This window comes from Arvicanthis niloticus, chromosome 4 (assembly GCF_011762505.2).
Source record: "Arvicanthis niloticus isolate mArvNil1 chromosome 4, mArvNil1.pat.X, whole genome shotgun sequence".
Lineage (NCBI taxonomy): Eukaryota > Metazoa > Chordata > Mammalia > Rodentia > Muridae > Arvicanthis > Arvicanthis niloticus.
In genome coordinates, this window is record NC_047661.1 from 35,012,045 (window position 1) to 35,033,664 (window position 21,620).

At 39.0% G+C, this 21,620-nt stretch overlaps 1 protein-coding gene across 1 annotated transcript in view; it reads left to right on the forward strand.

Annotated features, from left to right (window-relative positions):
* Naa15 (N-alpha-acetyltransferase 15, NatA auxiliary subunit) overlaps nucleotides 1–12,651 on the forward strand; it is a 66,190-nt gene extending 53,539 nt beyond the window's left edge. The window contains exons 18-20 of the mRNA XM_034499872.2: nucleotides 7,350–7,493; nucleotides 8,756–8,853; nucleotides 9,953–12,651. Coding sequence (XP_034355763.1) covers nucleotides 7,350–7,493; nucleotides 8,756–8,853; nucleotides 9,953–10,153 — 443 coding nt within the window. The 3' untranslated portion in view covers nucleotides 10,154–12,651. The remainder of the gene's footprint in view (nucleotides 1–7,349; nucleotides 7,494–8,755; nucleotides 8,854–9,952) is intronic.
* The last annotated feature ends 8,969 nt before the right edge of the window (nucleotides 12,652–21,620 follow it).

A 21,620-nucleotide genomic window follows, 5' to 3' on the forward strand; every position in this document is an offset into this window, starting at 1 on the left:
AGAATTATGGATGTGCCTGCTGTACCTGGCTTTTTACCTGGAGTTTCAGGAATTAAGCTCAGGTCCACAGGCTTGTATATGGCTAATACTTTTACTTGCTAAGTAATCTCCCTAGACCTGTTTTTTGCCTTCTTTTTTTATGTGTTTTATATTTTTGAGATAAGTTCTTTTCACATAGTCATGGCTATCCTAGAATTCAATGAACAAACCAGACTGACTTTAAACTCACATGCCTCTGCCTCCTGAGTACTATTATTAAAAACATTCACCATCATGCCCAGCTCCTATATTTTTTGTTTGGTTGTTTGATTGTTTCGTTTTGTTTTCTGAGTCAGGATTCTTCCATGTTACGCTGGCTGTCCTGGAACTCAGAGATCTGCCTGCCTTTGCCTCCCCGGTACTGGAATTAAAGGCATGTGCCAGCACCGTCTTATTTTGTTCTTTTTTTGACAATAATTGTTTAATATTTTGTACTACAGCCTTAGAGTGGGTTTTTACTAATCTCACATAAAATATGAGTATTATCTATCCATTTTAACATTGCCAATTATCCTGGGAAGACATTACTTAGTTTTGTCTCCTGAGAAGCTAATAGCTTGAACTAAATACAGTTTCAGTTTAGGGTGTTAGAGGAACCAAATAAAAGTTCACTAGAAAATAAATTTTTTTTTTTACCTGACCTCTTATTGGTAATTACCTTTCCTTGATTCACAAGATGTATTAGCCTATCATGGAAAGTAATGAAGGTTTTTTGTGTGTATATATATATATTCTGTCTACTAGTCATTAACAATAAGTCATTAGCAATGAGTCATTATGAAATTTTTGTTATTGTTGTTTTAAAGATTTATTAATTAATTTGTTTGTTTGAGATAGTTGTTTCTCTAAGTAATCCTGGCTGTCCTAGAACTCACCAGTTAGACCAACCTAGCCTGGAACACATAGAGATCCTCCTGCCTAGGATTAAAGGCATACACTACTGTGTGACCCAAAATTTATTTATTATATGAATGGTTTACATGCATGCATGTATTTACATTTTATGTATGCCAAGTATAAGTTAGAAGAGGACACCACGAACTGAACCAGGTTTTCGAAAAGACAGCAAGGGCTCTCTACCACTGAGCCATCTTTCTAGCCTCCAAGTAACATTTAAGTTTTACCTTGTTGGTTAGGGTTTTGTTGTTGCTGGTGGTGCCTTTCAGTTTGAGTTTTTTGCTTTTTCCTATTTTGGTGCTTAAAAGGGCAGATAATTGGTACCTTCCTGGGAAACATAGCTACAATGTACATGATTCATTTTTCTGTTTTTCTCATTTCCCCTTTTCCATCCCCCTTTTCTTTTCCGGGTCTTATTGGGTAGTTCTGACTGACCTAGATTGTCCTTTGCTGGCCTTGAACTCACAAAGATCTGCCTGTCTCTGCCTGTGGAGCACCACTATGCCTAGCTTGCCAATTTTAAAAAGTAAATGAGCATCAAAGGGTGTGTGTGTGTGTGTGTGTGTGTGTGTGTGTGTGTGTGTGTGTAGTACTAAGTGAGAATAGTTTTTGCAAATGACTGTTAGTCAGGTTGGAGTTTATTTATGTATTTGGTTTTACATTTTTATTTTATGTGCCAGCACAGTGGTGAACATGTGGAAGTCAGGGGGCAGACAGCCTGTGGGAGCCATGTGTTCTCTGTGAGAATCATTAAGTTGTTAGCTTTGCAACAAGTTCCTTTACCCTCCAGCAGGTCTGGAGATATGGATTTCCACACACACACACACACACACACACACACACACACACACACACACACACATTCTCCCTCCCTCTCTCTGCATTTTAATTTTATAGTGTCCGTGTCCCCCCCCCTCCAGTTTTTCACTCTGAGGGAAATAAATTAAAAACAATGAAAACCATTAACTTACCTTTAAAAGGTAATGAACTCTATACAGTTGCTTTCTGTTTATATATAAAGCATCCTCCATTGTATTTAGCCATACCACAGGACAGAGCCCATGGGAATTACTTTTTATCTTACAGAAGATAGCGTTCATTGCAATTGGCTAGAGTATATTTTAGGAATAATAAAAGGAATAATCTTACTTCTTATCTGCTTTTCCTTCATGAAAAGTTGATAAGTGGTCAGAAATATTTAGAAGTACAACTATAATAAGGGAAAATTAAAGTTTTTAGCAACTGAATTGGGCTACTCAGCTCCATAAAATACATGCTGCTTAACCAGCAAGTAGCAACATATTGGAGAATTATTTGGTTTATAGCTATGTATTGGCTATTTCTATATTTACTTGTTAGTGTTTTTTTTAAATTCAGGACAATAATTTGGGTTTTTTTTGTTTTTTTTTTTATTAGATCTTTCATTTACACTTCAGATGCCATCCCCTTTCCCCATCCCCCCCCCCACCCCCCAGGACAATAATTTGTTAATGAAAAGGCATCCTGAAATCCATTTTTAGCAGCTCATTATATAACTTGAAAATATAAATAGAATAATATATTCTAGAAAGAAATACATAGAAAATGTTGGCATATGTTGCATATATTAAGGGTATGGAATGTGTTAAAGCTGATCAGCAGAGGTTTGTTTGTTTTTTTTAACTTTTAGTTGGTTCTTTGTGAATTTTACATCGTGCATCCCAATCCCACTCATCTCCCTCTCCTCTCATACCCATCCTCCACCCTTGCTACCACCATCCCCCAACAGAGAGAAAAAATCTTGTGGAAGCTATATAACATTTGTCCACACTTTTTTGCTTGCAAATGATTATCTCAGTGAGTAGTGGTATTGCAGTGTGTTTGGTTTGAGGCCTCTGGCTTTGGCTACACTATCAATACTGGAACCTCACTGGGATTCTTCTTGAATATCCTGTTGTTGCCCTTTGTAGTCTCTAGGATCTCTAGGACCAGTCCCTTCATGCAATCCAGCAGTTATCAATGGAGTAGATGTTAGGAGTGGGCCAATTCAGAGCCCTTTATCTGTGCCTGAGAGGTAGCGAACCTGGTCAGCCCAGCAGCTCTCCTACACCCACACTATTGGGCTAGCTCTCCTGTTCTGCCCCAGCTGGCCAATGCTACCACCAGCAGGGGGCAGAGCTAGCTTTCCTGCTCTCATGCCCTTGGTTAGGGCTGGCTCTACTGTGCTGCCCAAGCAATGTGTAGGGCCCATCAGCAGAGTTTTTAACTGAGGGAAACCTGCTTACCGTTTTTAAAACTATAGTAAAATATAGTCAGTATAATATATTGAATACCAGTTAACACAATTTGAGTGACACACAGTAGCTTTTTCTTAAAGCATCTACTTCTTTTTTTTCTCAACTTTAATTTTTTTATTGGATATTTTATTTACATTTCAGATGTAATCCTCTTTCCCCCCCACCCAGGAACCCCCTATCCCACCCCCCTCCTCTTGCTTCTATAAGGATATGCCTCCCCCACCCTCCCACTCCCACCTCCCCACCCATGATTTCCCCCACACTGGGGCGTCTAGCCTTCACTGGACCAAGGACTTCCTCACCCACCTATGCCTGACACTGTCATCCTCCCCTACAAATACAGCTGGAGCCATGTCCCTCCCTATGTGCTCCCAGGCTGGTGGTTTAGACCCTGGGAACTCTGGTTGGTTGGTGTTGTTGCTCTCCCCATGGGGCCACAAACCCTTTCAGCTCCTTCAGTCTTCTCTCTCACTCCTCTATTGGGAACCCCATGATCAGTTCAGTGGTTAGCTGTGAGCATCAGCCTCTGTATATTTCACACTCTGTCAGACCTCTAAGGAGACAGCTATATCAGGCTCCTGTCAGCATGCACTTCCTGGCATCCACATCAGCATCTACCTTTGGTGACTGCAAGGGATGGATACCCAGGTGGGCCAATCTCTGGTCAGCCCCTTCTTCAGTTTCTGCTCCACGCTTTGTCTCCATATTTGCTCCCATGAGTATTTTGTTACCCCTTCTAAGAAGGTCAAAGCACCCACACTTTGGTCTTCCTTATTCATGAGCTTCATGTGGTCTGTGAGTTGTATCTTGGATATTGCGAGCTTTTGGGCTAATATCCAATTATCAGTGATTGCATACCATGTGTGTTCTTTTGTAATTGGGTTACCTCACTCAGGGTGATATTTTTTAGTTCCATCCATTTCCCTAAGAATTTCTCAAATTTATTGTTTTTAATAGCTGAATAATATTTCATTGTGTAAATGTACCACATTTTCTGTATCCATTCCTCTGTTGAAGGATATCTGGGTTCTTTCCAGCTTCTGACTATTATAAATAAGGCTGCTATAAACATAATGGAGCATGTGTTCATGTTATATGTCAGAGCATCTTCTGGGTATATGCCCAGGAGTGGTATAGCTGAGTCCTCAGGTAATGCTATGTCCAGTTTTCTGAGGAACCGCCAGACTGATTTCCAGAGTGATTGTACCAGCTTGCAGTCCCACCAACAATGGAGGAGTGTTCCTCTTTCTCCACATCCTCGCCAGCATCTGCTGTCACCCGAGTTTTTTATCTTAGCCATTCTGACTGGTGTGAGGTGGAATCTCAGGGTTGTTTTGATTTGTATTTCCCTGATGACTAAGGATATTGAACATTTCTTTAGGTACTTTTCAGCTATTTGAGTTTCCTCAGTTGAGAATTCTTTATTTAGTTCTGTACTCCATTTTTTAATAGGGTTATTTGGTTGTCTGGAGTCTAGTTTCTTGAGTTCTTTGTATATATTGGATATTAGCTCTCTATCAGATGTAGGATTGGTAAAGATCTTTTCCCAATTTGTTGGTTGCTGCTTTGGCCTATTGACAGTGTCCTTTGCAATTTTATGAGGTCCCATTTGTCAATTCTTGATCTTAGAGCATAAGCCATTGGTGTTCTGTTCAGGAACTTTTCCCCTGTGCCTAGGTATTCGAGGGTCTTCCCCACCTTCTCTTCTATTAGTTTCAGTGTACCTGGTTTTATGTGAAGGTCCTTTATCCACTTGGACTTGAGCTTTGTACCAGGAGATAAGAATAGATAGATTTGCATTCTTCTTCATGCTGACCTCCAGTTGAACCAGCACCACCTGTTGGAAATGCTGTCCTTTTCCCACTGGATGGTTTTAGCTCCTTTGTCAAAGATCAAGTGACCATAGGTGTGTGGGTTCATTTCTGAATCTTCAGTTCTATTCCATTGATCTTCCTGTCTGTCTCTGTACCAATACCATGCAGTTTTATCACTACTGCTCTGTAGTACAGTTTGAGGTCCCCCAGAAGTTCTTTTATGGTTGAGAATAGTTCTCACTATCCTGGGTTTTTTGTTATTCCAAATGAATTTGCAAATTGCTCTTTCTATCTCTATGAAGAATTGATTTGGAATTTTGATGGGGATTGCATTGAACCTGTAGATTGCTTTAGGCAAGATGGCCAGTTTTTCTATATTAATCCTGCCAATCCATGAGTATGGGGGATCTTTCCGTCTTCTGAGATCTTCTTCGATTTCTTTCTTCAGAGACTTGAAGTTCTTGTCATACAGATCTTTCACTTGCTTGGTTAGATTCACACCAAGGTATTTTAAACTATTTGTGACTTTTGTGAAGGGTGTCATTTCCATAATTTCTTTCTCTGCCTGTTTATCCACCGAGTAGAGGAAGGCTACTGATTTGTTTGAGTTGATTTTATATCCAGCCACTTTGCTGAAGTGGTTTATCAGGTTTAGGAGTTCTCTGGTGGAAGTTTTAGGGTCACTTAAGTATACTATCATATCATTTGCAAATAGTGAAATTTTTACTTCTTCCTTTCCTATTTGTATCCCTTTGACTTCCTTTTGTTTTCTAATTGCCCTGGCTAGGACTTCCAGTACTATATTGAGTAGGTAGGGAGAAAGTGGGCAGCCTTGTCTAGTCCCTGATCTTAGTGGGATTGCTTCAAGTTTCTCTCCATTTAGTTTGATGTTGGCTACTGGCTTGCTGTATATTGCTTTTACTCTGTTTAGGTATGGGCCTTGAATTCCTTACCTTTCCAGTACTTTTACCATGAAGGGATGTTTTGTCAAATGCTTTCTCAGCATCTAGTGAGATAATCATGTGTTTTTTTTTTTCTTTGAGTTTGTTTATATAGTGGATTACATTGATGGATTTCCGAATATTGAACCATCCCTGCATTCCTAGGATGAAGACTACTTGATCATGATGGATGATTGTTTTGATGTGTTCTTGGGTTAGGTTTGCCAGAATTTTATTGAGTATTTTTGCATTGATATTCATAAGGGAGATTGGTGTGAAGTTCCCCTTTTTTTTGGTTGGGTCTTTGTGGGGTTTAGGTATGAGCGTGATTGTGGCTTCATAGAACGAATTGGGTAGTGTTCCTTCTGTTTCTATTTTGTGGAATAGTTTGAAGAGAGTTGGTATTAGGTCTTTCTTGAAGGTCTGATAGAAATCTGCACTAAAACAATCTGGTCTTGGGCTTTTTTTTGGTGGGGAGACTCTTAATGACTGGTGCTATTTCTTTAGGAGTTATGGAACTGTTTAGATGGTTTATCTGCTCCTGATTTAACTTTGGTACCTGGTATCTGTTTAGAAAGTTGTCCATTTCATCCAGATTTTTCAGTTTTGTTGAGTATAGGCTTTTGTAGTAGGATCTGATTTTTTTTTTTTTTTTTTTTTTTTAATTTCCTCAGTTTCTGTTGTTATGTCTCCCTTTTCAGTTCTGATTTTATTAATTTGGATATTGCCTCTGTGCCCTCTGGATAGTCTGGGTAAGGGTTTATCTATCTTGTTGATTTTCTCAAAGAACCAGCTCCTGGTTTTGTTGATACCTTGTATAGTTCTTTGTGTTTGTACTTGGTTGATTTCAGTCCTGAGTTGGATTATTTCCTGCTATCTACTCCTCTTTGGTTTATTTGTTTCTTTTTGTTCTAGAGCTTTCAGTTGTGCTGTTAAGTTGTTAGTGTATGCTCTCTCCAGTTTCTTTTTGTAGGCACTTAGACCTGTGTATGAGTTTTCCTATCAGATCACCAGGGACTAAGGCTGGTGTTTAATAATGACAATGGAAAGCCCACATACATGGGGAAACTGAACAACACTCTCCTCAATGATGACTTGGTCAAGAAGAAAGAAAGAAAGAAATTAAAGACTTTTTAGAATTTAATGAAAATGAGGACACATCATGCCAAAACTAGGTTACTTCTTACACTGTTTAATGTTTATTATAAAGCGAATAGCTCTATCCATATAATTCCTGAAGATTAAGGTCAGGGAACTTGGCCACATTTCATTTTTGCTTTAACTAGTAAAGGTGTCTTACAAAGGCTTATAAGAAGATTAAACTGTTATAAGCTTTATCAGAGTAACTGCTAAAAGAGTTTGTTTTCTAATTTATTCAACAGTGTGTGAAAGTAAAGACTTACCGGAAGCAGTTAGAACAGTGTTAAAACAAGAAATGAATCGTCTTTTTGGGGCAACAAATCCAAAGAACTTTAATGAAACCTTTCTGAAAAGGAATTCTGATTCATTGCCACATAGATTATCAGGTAATCAGTTTTATTTGGTCCTTTTTAGTAGCCTACTTGAACTACTTTAATGCTTTAATGAATCACTGCCAAGGTAAGGTAAATTTTGCTCAAAATGGCAATGTGCACTTTACTTTTAATACTAGGAAAACAGCCCATGTTTATGTGCTTCCTTTATATTTTCAATTTTTGTGGGACAGAATTGTTCCAGTAAAAGCTTATCACTAACGTTACAAACAAATGAGTACAACTGATTGTTCGGTTTTCGATTTGAACAGGTTCTCATTATATAGCCTGGAATTCACTAGTAGAGAACGGTAGCCTCTAATTCATAAAGGTCTGCCTGCTTCTGTCTCCAATTGCTGCTGCCACTAATGGCATCTGCCATCCCACCCAAGAGGTATAACTGAATTAAAGTGGGTTTTATTTCTATTACCCAACCCACCCCAGAGTGAATTAAATTTAATCATTACGATAGTGTGCAAGTCGGGCTTGTGTTCGAATGCTTCCTTTCTTGTGACTGTAAAGCTCACTAGTGTGATTCTGATTTCTCATGCTTATGTGTTTATCTTGGTAAGCTAAATACCTGAAAACTATCATACATTTTAGAAAGCTCGAGGCAAGAAGTATCATTCACTTTGAACAGAAGTCTGGGATTTATTAGTATTCTTTCAAAATATCTGTTTAAAGACAGGTGGTGGTGGTGGTGGTCGTACACCTGTAATCCCAGCACTCTGGAGGCAGAAGTAGCAGATCTCTGTGTGTTTATGGGCAGCTTGGTCGATTTTACAAGTTGTAGGCCAGAGCTACACAGCAAACTGTGTCTCAGACACAACAAAGTGAACCTGGAAAAAGCCTAGAAGCTTTGTATGCAGCTGTGGGAAGGCGAACGGAAACTTTAGTCTCATGCCTTTAAAGTTGGCTTTTCATCTCATGGCTTTTTTCCATAGGAAATTAATGAACCACTTCCCGTTTACTACCAAATTATATTTATTTCAGTAGAAAAATGATTCATAATATCATTGTACCAAGAAATGTATTAGGATATTTGTATTGCTTCATGTCTTTTATTATGCATAGTTACTAACATACTCTATTCCATTGGGTGGATATGCATTTATGTACCTTTTTCCTTTAGACAATCTCAGGTTGTTGTAGTCTCTACAGTGGCTAACAAGTAGTAGTTTGTGCATATATCTTCTACTTTATATCTGAATGAGTAGAGGCCAAGAATTCTGTTGACGGTTCCTAAACTAAGATACCTCCTCTTTCCTTCCACTTAGCTGCCAAAATGGTATATTATTTAGATTCTTCTAGTCAGAAACGAGCAATAGAGCTGGCAACAACACTCGATGGATCCCTCACCAACAGAAACCTTCAGGTAATAGGGCCTATTTATTTATTTATTTATTTATTTATTTATTTATTTATTTTGAACTATGAAAAACGTAACTACTTCTCACTAGGAACAATGGAATAATTTTTGTTGTTTTTGCATAATACTTCCTAAATCATTATCTGTGAAAAAAATTCCCCTTAAATGTTTTGAGGTGCTCTGTGTGTGTGTGTGTGTGTGTTCGTTCGTTCTTGTGCACAAATATATTAGGTGAGGTAGAACTCTACTAGTTTCATCTTTCTAGCCTCAAGATTCCTCAATTTTAATTCGGAGTTAAATAACAGGGTTTAATTTTGTTGTTTTTGTTGGGATGGCCTTTCTGTGTAGCCTTGACTGAACTAGAACTCACTATGTAGATCAGTCTGGCCTTGAACTCATAAAGATCTGCCTGCCTCTGGCTTATAAATGCTGGGATTAAACATGGACTACTATTTCAGGGCTAGTATTTGGTTTTGCTGGCACATTGTTTTCCCAAAAGAAGGAAAGAAAGTAAAATGGCCTATATGCTTAAATTGGCATTGACAATGTAATTTAACATTTATACATAGGGCCAAGCTAGGCTAAGGTAACGCCATTTCATAAGGTTGTGTTGCTGCTCAAAGTACTTCTTTTTAGAGTACTTTTTTTTTTTTTTTTTTTTTTTTTTTTTTTGGTTTTTTTTTTTTTGGTTTTTTTTTTTTGGTTTTTCGAGACAGGGTTTCTCTGTGTAGCCCTGGCTGTCCTGGAACTCACTCTGTAGACCAGGCTGGCCTCAAACTCAGAAATCCGCCTGCCTCTGCCTCCCAAGTGCTGGGATTAAAGGCGTTCGCCACCACCGCCCAGCTAGAGTACTTTTAAAAATACATTTTGTGTCTCATCAAATATTCATATACTTGTCTCTTTCTTTTTGATATTTACCCTCCATTTATGAAGAAATTGTTGAATTGTGCCTTGAAGACACGTGATGAGGTTCATGAGCTTGGAGAAAATGCTTTGTCTTCCTTACAAACCTGTTTTATTCTTATTTTGGAAAGTTAATGTTGAACTGTCTCGTGGTGAGACCTGTTTTCTGCTGAGAGTTCTAACATGAGCTTTCTTTCTTTAGACTTGCATGGAGGTGTTAGAGGCCTTGTGTGATGGTAGCCTAGGAGACTGTAAAGAAGCTGCTGAAGCATATAGAGCAAATTGTCATAAGCTTTTCCCGTATGCTTTGGCTTTCATGCCTCCTGGATATGAAGAGGATATGAAGATCACAGTTAACGGAGATAGTTCTGCAGAAACTGAAGAACTGGCCAATGAAATTTGAACATCATTAAACAAGCAAATGGAATGACTTTGGACCATATCTAGTGTATAATATTTTTGTCACGCACCTGCTGCGTTGCTCTTACTTACACAGAATGAGAGGAGTAAATGTTCTTGCCTTCAAATGGTCTTACATTTTTTTTTATCCTGCTGAAAACTATATATAAAATATCTAACATTACAGGATATAGGTTCAGTTTCTTAAAAAATTACAAGCTGCTAAAATTGAGGGGTTTAAAAGAAAAAAAAATCGTATCCTATTCCTACCTTCCCTTCCCCTGTTTTTAACTAATTTATATAAAATCTGGAGGCTATAACAGCTAACATAGCAGGTGTGTGGCAGAAATATTACTTTAAATTTGTCTTGTGAGATTTTACTATATCTCAGACAGCATAAATGCTGTTTTAGCACTGGATTCTTTCACTGAGCACAAAGAGTTGTTGGGGCTTTAGCATCTGACTGATTTTGTTACGGGGTTGATTATTGACCATAGGAAGTATGCAATGTGAATCACTGTGTACAGAGCCATCTACAACAGATGCTTGACGTTGTAGAGACTGGGACACATAGCTACCAAGCAGATTAAACGAAACCTAGAAGGTGTTCAGTATGTGTGTTGTGTTTCCAAAATTCACTGTACATGATCAGTTTGGTGTTCTTGTACCACAGTTTTTAACCGAAGGAACCAGTTGGAACAATCTCAATTTAACTAAAACTTGAAGAACTAAAATAACAATGCAAACCTTTAGCATTGTTTTGGCCAAACTTGTTAAAACTGTAATGCAAGAACCAAATGCACTGTGATGTGGCACCAACTAATTAGCAAGCATGAATTTTTCACCTGAGAGTGAAAAAAGAAAACTACCATGGCTTGAAGTTAAAGAGCAGAACTCCCGACTACCACTCTATGACTGATCAAGAGACTAATAGCTAAAAACCTCAGCAGGCCTTGTTCACGATATGCAGAAAAGTGCTGCAGTTTAGATACCTCTGGAACTTTTCCACAGTGTCACAGGTTTGTAATACTTGAAGCCCTTCATTTCTAAGAATATATTTCTTGCTCAGTTGTTTCAGGCAAGCCCAAGACTTTGTAATTTTTAAAGGGCCCAAGATTTTTTTTTTTCAATAACAGACCAGCTTCTTTTTCCTGCAGTTACAAAAATGTAATTTCTTTTTTTGTTGTCAAACATAAGGTACCAAATATGATGCAATAAATTGTTTTGAAAAACACTTGTGTGAATATTTCCACTAATCCGAGTTGGGCTTCTGTGAAATACACAGGTGGAAACAGAGGTTGCAAGCCAGAGGCAATGAAAGACACTGTAGGGCTAGTATAGAGGGGGGCTTTTTAGAGCGGGCTAAATGGCGGTGTCAGGGAAGTTCCAGAATTAAGTAGAAAGCTGCTCCTTTGTTCAGATGTCACTGAGGGCTAGGATGGTGGCAGGTCCTATGAATGTAATTCATAATCTGAAAGGAAAACTAAACATGACCATTTTGATTGGGAAAATGAGCCTTAAACTTGTCAAACCTGTACACTGAAAACTAGCCTCAGGCTCAATATTTCTTTATGTTTGCAAGGTCTGAGCAATTAAGTTTAAGTATAACCAATTAAGTGTATATAAAATTGAACTTTTGTAGTATTTTAGTTATAGATAGTACATACACTAAAGGGAATTTTCAAAAGATCAGATCCTTTTATTTCACAGTACATGATCTGCATTCCACATCCCAGTCTAGCAGGTTAGTGATGCAGAGATACTTCCAGTCTGAACTCCAGTGCTTTGCTTTAACAGGCTTTGTCTCAGGAACATCTTAACAGATGGCAAAAACAAAAAGTCAGCAAACGTTAAGAATTTTTCTCCTATGAGTGGCAACTGAAGTTCCTGTTGTTTGGCAAAAACACTAGTGGTATATCCACCACTAATTCAGTGTTGGAAGAGGCACCAGCCATATAGTAGGTGTGCGTGTGTGTGGATTTGTTTAAATTCTACTGTATATCACAGTGAAATCCGTCTGTTTGTCTTGACAATGTTTAAATGATGTAGATTGTCTTAGGATGAATACTCAGAAGTACTCAGAACTCTGACAGATGCCACCGAGAGGAGCCAAATTCCTGTCGTGTATATTGTATTCCAACCCGATTTTACTGGAACTATTGAATAAATCTTTATTTTCTTTCAGGTTTATTTGATAGTGGATACATTGTCTGGTGTCACAGGACCTTGACTGGGTTCACCTAAAACATTGTACTTTACTTTGAGTATATATATCAACTGGATCATTCACATTTACCCCGTTCATATTCAGTTAATTTCCAGTGATACTGTGGGGGAAAACAGGGTTAGATAAACAAGTTGGGAAAATGCAGTGTGATGTTGTAATCTAAACAAGTGCCTTATGTTTATTGCTAAGAACTGGTGTTATCAACCCTTTTAATAAGAAGGGGTCCCTTGGCTTGTATTAATATAGGAAAGTAAAGATCCTTCTGTTTTTCTTCATATTCACTTACTGTCATTTCTCATTGAAAAGCTAAAATCTGACTAGCTTAGTTTACTTAGCTTTAATTAGATAGGTGAGTCATACATTTTCACCATTTTTTTTCTGTATTTATTATGCACAACAATAAAATGATCTCTAATAGCATGACTAAAAGTAGTGCCGATGTTGCTGGAAAGCTTTCTGGGTCTTACGAGGCCCTGTTTTTTTCACCATGATTGTACTGCATGCTCTACTACTCTCAGAGCTGTGAAATGAAGGCTGTGAATGTACGAAGAGCTCAGAAAATCATGTCCAGGATCAGGTGCGTAGTGACAAACTCAAATCCTTTCTAATCAATTGGTAAGACTTTCTGTTGTCGGGCATAGCATCTGTTTGGGGAAAGCTAGAAAGTAGAGTACTGAAAATGCTAGGCATTTGTTATTTTGGATAATTACTGTCCTTGAATTCTGAAAACAGTGATATTAAGAGGATTCAGATCAACCTTTCTGATGGAAGGAGTCTTCCTTTTCTGCATCATGCTCCTGGTTTTTCCATTTAAGAATTCTTAACACCATTTTGCTATGTCTAAGCTTTGCTGAACCCATTGTTAAGTCTAAGACACAAACCCATGAAATGGCTATGTTGCGCCATAGGAAGCAGAAATGATTTCTGTTTCTGCCAATTGAAAATTTAATAACTTGTAGCAATAAAAAGTTTTTGGAAAAGGTTATTATTTATCAAGTTTCACTTTTCCCTTCTGTAGCTATGAGATGGTTTTGGAAAGTCTTTGTGTGTAGGAGGCTCTGAAGAATGTACTTTACAAAGGATGTCTTTTATATACTCTGGTAAATGGAGTAAAATGAGCCCACTTCCCTGCAGAAATACTCAATTAAAAAAAAAAAAATTAAGGTTGCTGTGTGTGAGAGTGCATGCTTATAATCCCAGCACTTGGGAGATGGAATTGAGGGCTGCCCTGGGAAGGCAAAGAAAGCAGGAACGAAACCTATAGAAGTCAAAAAGTCTGCCGCTTGCTTGTGCAGTGGGTTCTTAGGCAACATCATTTTGGGATAATAGCTAGAGGTACAGTATAAATTAGAATTTACTGATGTTATAGCCTCTGTTTTATGTGCCAAAACCAGATGACAGTCTTTGTTTAAAAGCTGCTTATAGCAAACTTAAAGGATGTCACTAGCAGTGTAACAAACTCTTCTGAGGTCTGTGTAACCCCTGCTGGCCTCCCAACACCAGAGGTCAGCCTCCCTATCCCTCCAGTGCTGGGATTAAACACATGCCTATCTATGATGACTTAAAAAACATTATGTGTGCTATGTGTGGGGGGAGTGCATACGTGTAAGTCAGAGGACAACGTACATAGATCAGATCTCACCTTCCACCTCCCACCTTTACCTACCTTTTCCATGTGCTTCAGGAGTCAAACTCGGCCTGCATGGCACCTTCACCTGGTGAGACACTTCACCCTCCCATAAGTGAGACCTTGGACTGTAGTTTAAGAACCTGTATTTCATGTAGGTAGCATATTTCTACATGTTGGAAATCTCATTGTAAAGATGGTCTGGCCTCCCTGAGGACAAACTTTCTTATTTAGGAGTGAGATGATTTTGAGTGTGTTCTGGATCTCATGAGTTGATTTCAATTAATGATGCTTGCTTGTCTTCTGTTTACCTGTACATCACTGACTCAGAGACTCTGCTGTCTCTGGTTTTCCATTGTTTGGTTCTGAATGAATTTACCACTTGTTTACTTTGTAATTTCAGGCTTTTCAGGACACACATGGCTACATTTCTTAAAAACTGGCTTTTCTTAGGAGCTCTACTTATCTGCCCTCAAGTAATCATATTGCTGCTTTGTATCTTTCATAATGATCAAGTCACCATTTCAAGTAGATGGTAACAAGACTATTCACCTGGGTTCTGGAATACCAAAAACTTAATAACCTTCATTACCTTAGTTTTTTAAAAAATGAGATCAATAGACATATTTAGGGACATGTATTCAGCATTACTTGTTCAGAAATTCATTAAAAAGGACCTAAGAATAAGCCAACTGCTTCACTTGTTTTTGTTTTTATAGTTGAAACCAGTCCATTTTGTAGTTTTAAACCGTCCATTAGACATAGCATCTTCTGTTTGACTGCTAGAATTTTGTGAGTGAAATGTCTAACATCAAGTTCATGACTAACATGTTGGCTTAAATTCTTGGAAGTTTTCCCCACCTCCAACCTCCAGACAGTTTCTGTGCATAGCCCTGGCTGGAGCCCTGGCTGTCCTGGAACTCACAGGCTGGTCTTGAACTCACAGAGATCCATCTGCCTCTGCCTACTCAGTGCTGGGATTAAAGGTGTGCACCACCATGCCTGGCTGTAAGTCCATTTTTAATTTTTTAAAATTCTATTTATTGTGTGTATACTTGGAGGTCTAAGGTGACTTGGTTCTCTTTTACCATATATGAGTCCCGGGATTTGAACTCAGACCATCAGGCTTGTGAGACCATCAGACTTGTGGCAGGTGTCTTCACCCATGTAGTAAACCTATGCAGTCTTAGACAAGGATAAGAGCAATGCATAATAGATATTCGAATTCCTGTGTGAATATAATTGCCCCACAGAATGTAGGAAGTAACAATAACTGAATTTAGGTCATCTGCAAACTTCAATTTCCTAAGCTATGGCTATAGAAGATTCATCATCTTGTTTCTATTTGTTGGCCTCATGTAATCATGTCAACATACTACAGATAATCTTATTTATTGATGTTATCAGTATATTTTACACATTAATCTTTGCTCTTATATAGTTTGTCAGAAATGGTGGTGTATCCTACAAAGGATGGTGGCTATCTCTCATTTTTCCCATTGTCTGTTGTGATACTGGTTGGCATTGAATGGGCTCATCTTGAAGCAGCCACTTCCTAGGTACTGCTTAGTGGAACTGACTGACTGCAAAGGATGCCCCTCAGTTTTTAATTCTTCAAAGAATATTAAGGATGTTGGCGACAGACATACTACATACCTAGACGTTTCTTTTAATAGCCTAGCATCTTTAGTCTTTACAAAGACAGTATGCAGGATTGTATGGCTTCTCAACACAATAGTGAATCATTCACAGCCGTCCACTCTAGTCCACAGTTGCACTTCTCTCCATGGAGGAGACAGTTACAGTCCTTAAAACTGTAAACTCAGCACTGATCCTGTATTCAAGTCCTAGAAAACTAAACATCTGTTGCCCAGGCCCACTGGGAGGCGTGATTAAACGATCCGCAGTTAGTATTAATCAGTATTTTAAAAGAAATTCTAAGGTACATCCAAAGTTAAAAGGCACTGTCTCAGTCAGGCATGATGGTGCACTCCTTTAATACTAGTACTGAGGAGGCAGAAGCAGGTAGATTTCTTGAGTTTGAGGATAGCCAGGTGTACACACAGAAGCCTTGTGTCTCAAAACAACAATGAGAAAGTATGAAAGTGTAGATTATGACTTCTCTTACACTAAGTAAATGAGCCCATAATTTTAACTGTTAAGAGCTTTCTAATTGGTTTACCATCTGCAATATTCTGATATTTAAGTCATGTTTACTATACTGAGACACCAATAGAGAACAAAGAAAAAGCCCACCGGTTAGTTTTATGTCATTGAAACAACTTTAAATTTTCCATAGACAACAGCACTTTTTATATAGACAAGGGATAAATCCTTGGACTTTTAAATACCAATCCAGTACTTCTGAAAACAGCTGAGTCTGACCATTTGTTTTCACTACAATATTGCACTGTAAATAAATGAATCCCTACTATGAGTCTTAGTTGTGCCAGAAACTTTGGCAGCAGAGCATTTGGTAAAGGGATTGACAGGCTCCAAAGTCATCGAGTAAACTTACTTGCTGAGGTTGATGAACAAACATTCTGGGTAGGACTCTAAAATCTAGCTAGTATTTTTTTTGTTAATAAAAGGTAGTCTTGTCACCCAGCCTCAGTTGTATCTGGGATGTTTTCTGCTAGTTAGTGCTTACTAAACAAGTAGCAGGATTGAAACTATTCCTTGCCTCTCTAGAGTTTGTATTATTCCTCACCATGGTATACCTGGAGGTCTCCATTTTCAATCTGCCTTCACAGAAGGTCCACCATTAGGTTATTTTCTTTGATCCTGTGACTCAATTGCCAAATAACACCACAGATTCTATAAAGGTTTAGTCCGCAGCAGTATAATGAAATTGTCGAAGCAGCTTGCAGGTAAGTTAGAATCAGGTTACAGACTGACTCAGATGTCTCAGACACTGTACTAAAAATTTCAAGGTCAAACAGCTATAACTTTTAACCTTTTTCTTTTTTAATCACTGCAGTCCAGTGTGGAGTAGACACCCACTTTAAATGAGGTTATTCTAATCAGTATTGCTATTTTCATTATTCCTGATCATCATAGCCTGCTATGGCTCATTGGGCCAATATTTCAGGAAGTAGTTTATAATTCTTTTGTTGATACCCTTCAAATTTTAACTTTTACAAATTATATTTATATAAAATACAAGAATGTTGCTGGGCAGTTGTTTTGAATGCTTTTAATTCCAGCACTCTTTGAGTTCAAGGCCTGCCTGAACAGAGTGAGATCAAAGACAACCAGGGCTACACAGAGAAACTCTATCTTGAAACAAGCAAACAAAACAACCGCCCCCCCCCCAAAGAAAACACAAGAATATCTAAAGAGGAATGGATAATTGAAGTATGTAAGGTTCTGTAGCTAAAATGAGAAAATTAACTAAACTGAATTAAGAATTGCCTTCCATGGAACTGGGGAAATGGCTTTCATGGTAGTCTTGCAAGCATGAGTGCCTGAGTAGCCCTGCACCTACATAAAAACCAGCCTTACTCATAGTTCCAGCATTTGGGAGTCAGAGAGGGGGGGCGGGGTTCTCTGGGGACTGCTGGCCAGATTGCCTGATTCAGTGAGAGACTTTATCTTAAATACTAAGGCTGCTGAGGTAGTTCCAGGTGAAGGCATCAGACATCCAGTCTGATGACCTGGGATTTACATGGTGAAACACCATTGATATCCATATGTATGTTGAGATGTGGCTGCTCACACACATGCACACACGAATGTAATTCAAAAAATAAGATGGCTGGAGAGATGGCTCAGTGGTTAAGAAGGCTGACTGCTCTTCCAGAGGTCCTGAGTTCAGTTCCAGCACTTGGGAGAGAGAAGCAGGCCTGCTCTACATAGCAAGTTCCAGGACAGACAAGGATGTATGAGAACCCCACACCCCCCCCCCCAAAAAAAAATTGAGACTGATAGAGGATACCTGACATTGATCTGTCATCCATCTGGGTGCACATACAGTACACACTCATGAACATGTGTATACACATTGTACATAGATTTTAAACCAAAAGAAAAAATGGTATGTAACCGATACAAAATATCCCAGAAGGAATAATTTGTTCCCAGTTGAAGAAATACATGAAGAAGGGGGATTGTAAAGAGGGAAGGTAGTTGCAGCCAGAAAAAAGTATGAAGAGAGGTTTGGTGGAGAAATTGTGTAGAATTCAGAGCATGCTCCTGAAAGTCTGGTATCCCAACTCCATCTCCCAAGAAAGGATTAAAGGACAAGGGCAGGGATTAAAGTGCATCACCACACCCAGTTTTATGCAGCTCTGCAAATTGAACCCAGGGCTTTGCATATGTTTTGTAGGCACTCTCTCAACTGAGCTACATTCCCAGGCAGAAAAAGTGTCTTGAGTTTTTGAACTTTTACATTTATTCAACTACAAAATGATAGTTGTAACTAAGTGACTTTTAAGAATAACTACTCCTGGTACTAGAGATCAAATGTGCCTCACACATGCTAAACATGTGCTCTACCATTGAGTTACACCTTTAGCTTTGTGTTACTAAAGATGGCTTGTGGAAAAGAGAGCATCCTCCTTGTGTCGCCACCAGAGGGCATCAGTGAATAATAGTTTAACAGCCATTCCCATCTTCCTGCTTTGGAGAAATCTCTTTTTCACTATTTAATCTACTGTAGAAAAAAACAAATTTAGTCATTCATAAATGTTATTATTTGGCATTACGTGGACATAATAGGTATACTGTTTGTTTGAGAGCAACTCCTGCTACAACAAGCAGGTTGACTTTGAACTTGGGATCCTCCTGCCTTATCCTGAGGACTTGGGATCATGGTTCCGTGCCTCCTTACCTGACTGACAAACTTTATCAGCTTTTTTCTTTTGAACCCATGCCTTGTACATGTTAATTATATGTCCTACCACCGTCTTAACATTGCTTACATCATTTTAAAAAATCTTTTCTATTTGATCTAGTTACTTATCCTGGTAAGTCATCCTGTCATATTTTGTACCCCAATTTCCTCCACAAATTCCATTCATTTGGCCAGGTGTGGTGGCACATGCCTTTAATCCCAGCACTTAGGAGCCAGAGGACAATTTCTGTGAGTGCAAACCCAGTCTGGTCTACATATCAAGTTCCAGGATAGCCAAGACTACATAAAGATTCTGTCTCAAAAGAAAATTTTTTTCCCATTAACTTGTTTGTGACATGGTCAGGGTCTGGCTGTATATCTGAGGTTGGACTAAAAGTATGTGGCCCATGCTGGCCTTGAATTTATGAGCCTCCTGCCTCAGTTTCCCAAACACTGTTCTTACAGGCACACACTACCACACCAGGAACCATTGTATAAAACTTTTCAAAAAAGATTTGCTTATTTTTATGTGCTGTACATATGTCTGTGTGAGGGTGTCAGATCCCCTGGAACTGGAGTTACAGACAGTTGTGAGTTGCCATGTGGGTGCTGGGAATTGAATCCAGAGCTTCTGAAGGAGCAGCTAGTGCTCTTAACCACTGAGCCATCTCTCAGCCTCCATTGTATAGAACTTTAATCCCATCTAATCCAGCCTAACTTCTGACTCTCATTTGTTTTGGTCCTTGCAAGTTTTTGTCACCAAGGACCCTGTATCCTTAACTTTTCTAGACATTTCCTGCATCAGTTATTGGAAAATACACTGATCCACTAACAACATGGTTTGCTCAGAATACTTAAAGTCTGCAGCCATGGTTCATGGCTTGAGTCCCTCAGCTCTAGACTCAAGGCAGGCATCTTGCTCACTTCCTCCTTTCTAACAGTCATTCACTACTGTCCTGGTCACAATCAGAAAGGAACAGAGAACAGGATGTCCTGTCGTCTCTATCGACATCCTTGACATCATCCATCAAATTAGCTAACTGGGATCCTGTAGAATTTACTCCTGCCTATTATACCTTCTCATCCTGCTGCTTTCTGTCAAGCCAGAAGCTGTAGAATCTGAGATGTTCTTTATAAGACATCCTGTAGAGAGAACATCTTTGTGTATTGTATGGCTGCATCACCTGTCAATTAAAAAGCCTATGGCCTATGGCTTAGGCAGGAAATAGAAGGTGGGAGAAAAAATTCTGGGAGAAAAAGAGGCAGGGAGATTTACCAGAAAGATGTGATAAGATGGTCGGGCAGCGGTGGCACATGCCTTTAATCCCAGCACTTGGGAGGCAGAGCAGGTGGATTTCTGAGTTGAAGGCCAGCCTGGTCTACAGTGTGAGTTCCAGGACAGCCCAGGCTATACAGAGAAACCCCGTCTCGGAAAAAAACAAAACAAAAAAAGATGTGATAAGATGAACACATGGTATCTGAGCATAGGTAACCAGCCAAATGGAAGAATGTAGGCTAGAATAAATGGGATATTTTAAGTTATATTTAGTCAGTTATATGGCCAAGGTATTTGTAGATATATTTTGAGTCTGAGTCTTATTTCTGAGAGAAGTAACCAGGGCCCAACCACAACAACATCCCATAATGCAACACCAAATGGTTATAAACATTACAGCACCTTGTATTCTGCATGCCTCAGGTCTCCCAGGGAGGCAGAAAGAGCCCAAGGGCCAGGTGTTTCCTGAAATCACACAGTGCACTGAAGAGATTCAGAGATTTTATCCAAGCATTGGTGTCCACTCATTGCCACTCAGGTGAATGTTCATTGTGTTAAGTGTAAGCATTTTTCCTTAGCGGGAAAGAAAGAAAGCCTCTGTCTTAGTTACTCTTCTATTGCTGTAGCAAAACACCATAACCAAGACAATGTATAAAGCAAAGCATTTAATTGGGGGCTTGCCTACATTTTTCAGAGGGTTACTTAGTCCATAATCATCATGGCAGCAGGTGGGCTGAACTTAAATCATGATTCCCTCCCACCTCAGAGTGTACTATCATATCATACAATTCTGCACTTTTCAATGGAACTTCAATAGGACCCAAGTCTCAAAATGTTCAAAATGTCCAGGATGTAAGCCTAATTACTAAGCATACAAAGGATGTGGAAGCTGGGCGGTGGTGGCGCACGCCTTTAATCCCAACACTTGGGAGGCAGAGGCAGGCGGATTTCTGAGTTAGAGGCCAGCCTAGTCTACAGAGTGAGTTCCAGGACAGCCAGAGCTACACAGAGAAACCCTGTCTCCAAAAATAAAAACAAACAAACAAACAAACAAAAAAAAACCAAAAAAAAAAAAAAAAAAAAAAAAAAAGAATGTGGAAAATTCTCCTAGGAAAAATGATGCTAACACTGAATACAGATGGTGAAATTATCTCATGAAGCATTAACCATTTAATGGAAGTTAATTCTCATTGGTCTCCCTCCTACCTGCAGATTCAGGCAAAGGGATCAAACAGCTTTCTTCCTGGGCTGTCTTTTCTACGGATATTTGTATAGCCATCATTTTTGTGTGACAAAAATTACTTTTTCTTCTTGTTCTAGGGGGAATCTTGTTTGGTTTACAGGATGAGAAAAGGCACCATCACTCTTCTGGATGAAGCTGGACAGATTCAGTGACCATTTATGAAATACCAGCTTACTGCAGCATTTCCTGTAATGCTACCACTTACATGAGACAGACATCACCTTGGCCTCACGGCATCACTTGGGGAATGGGGCATACACGATG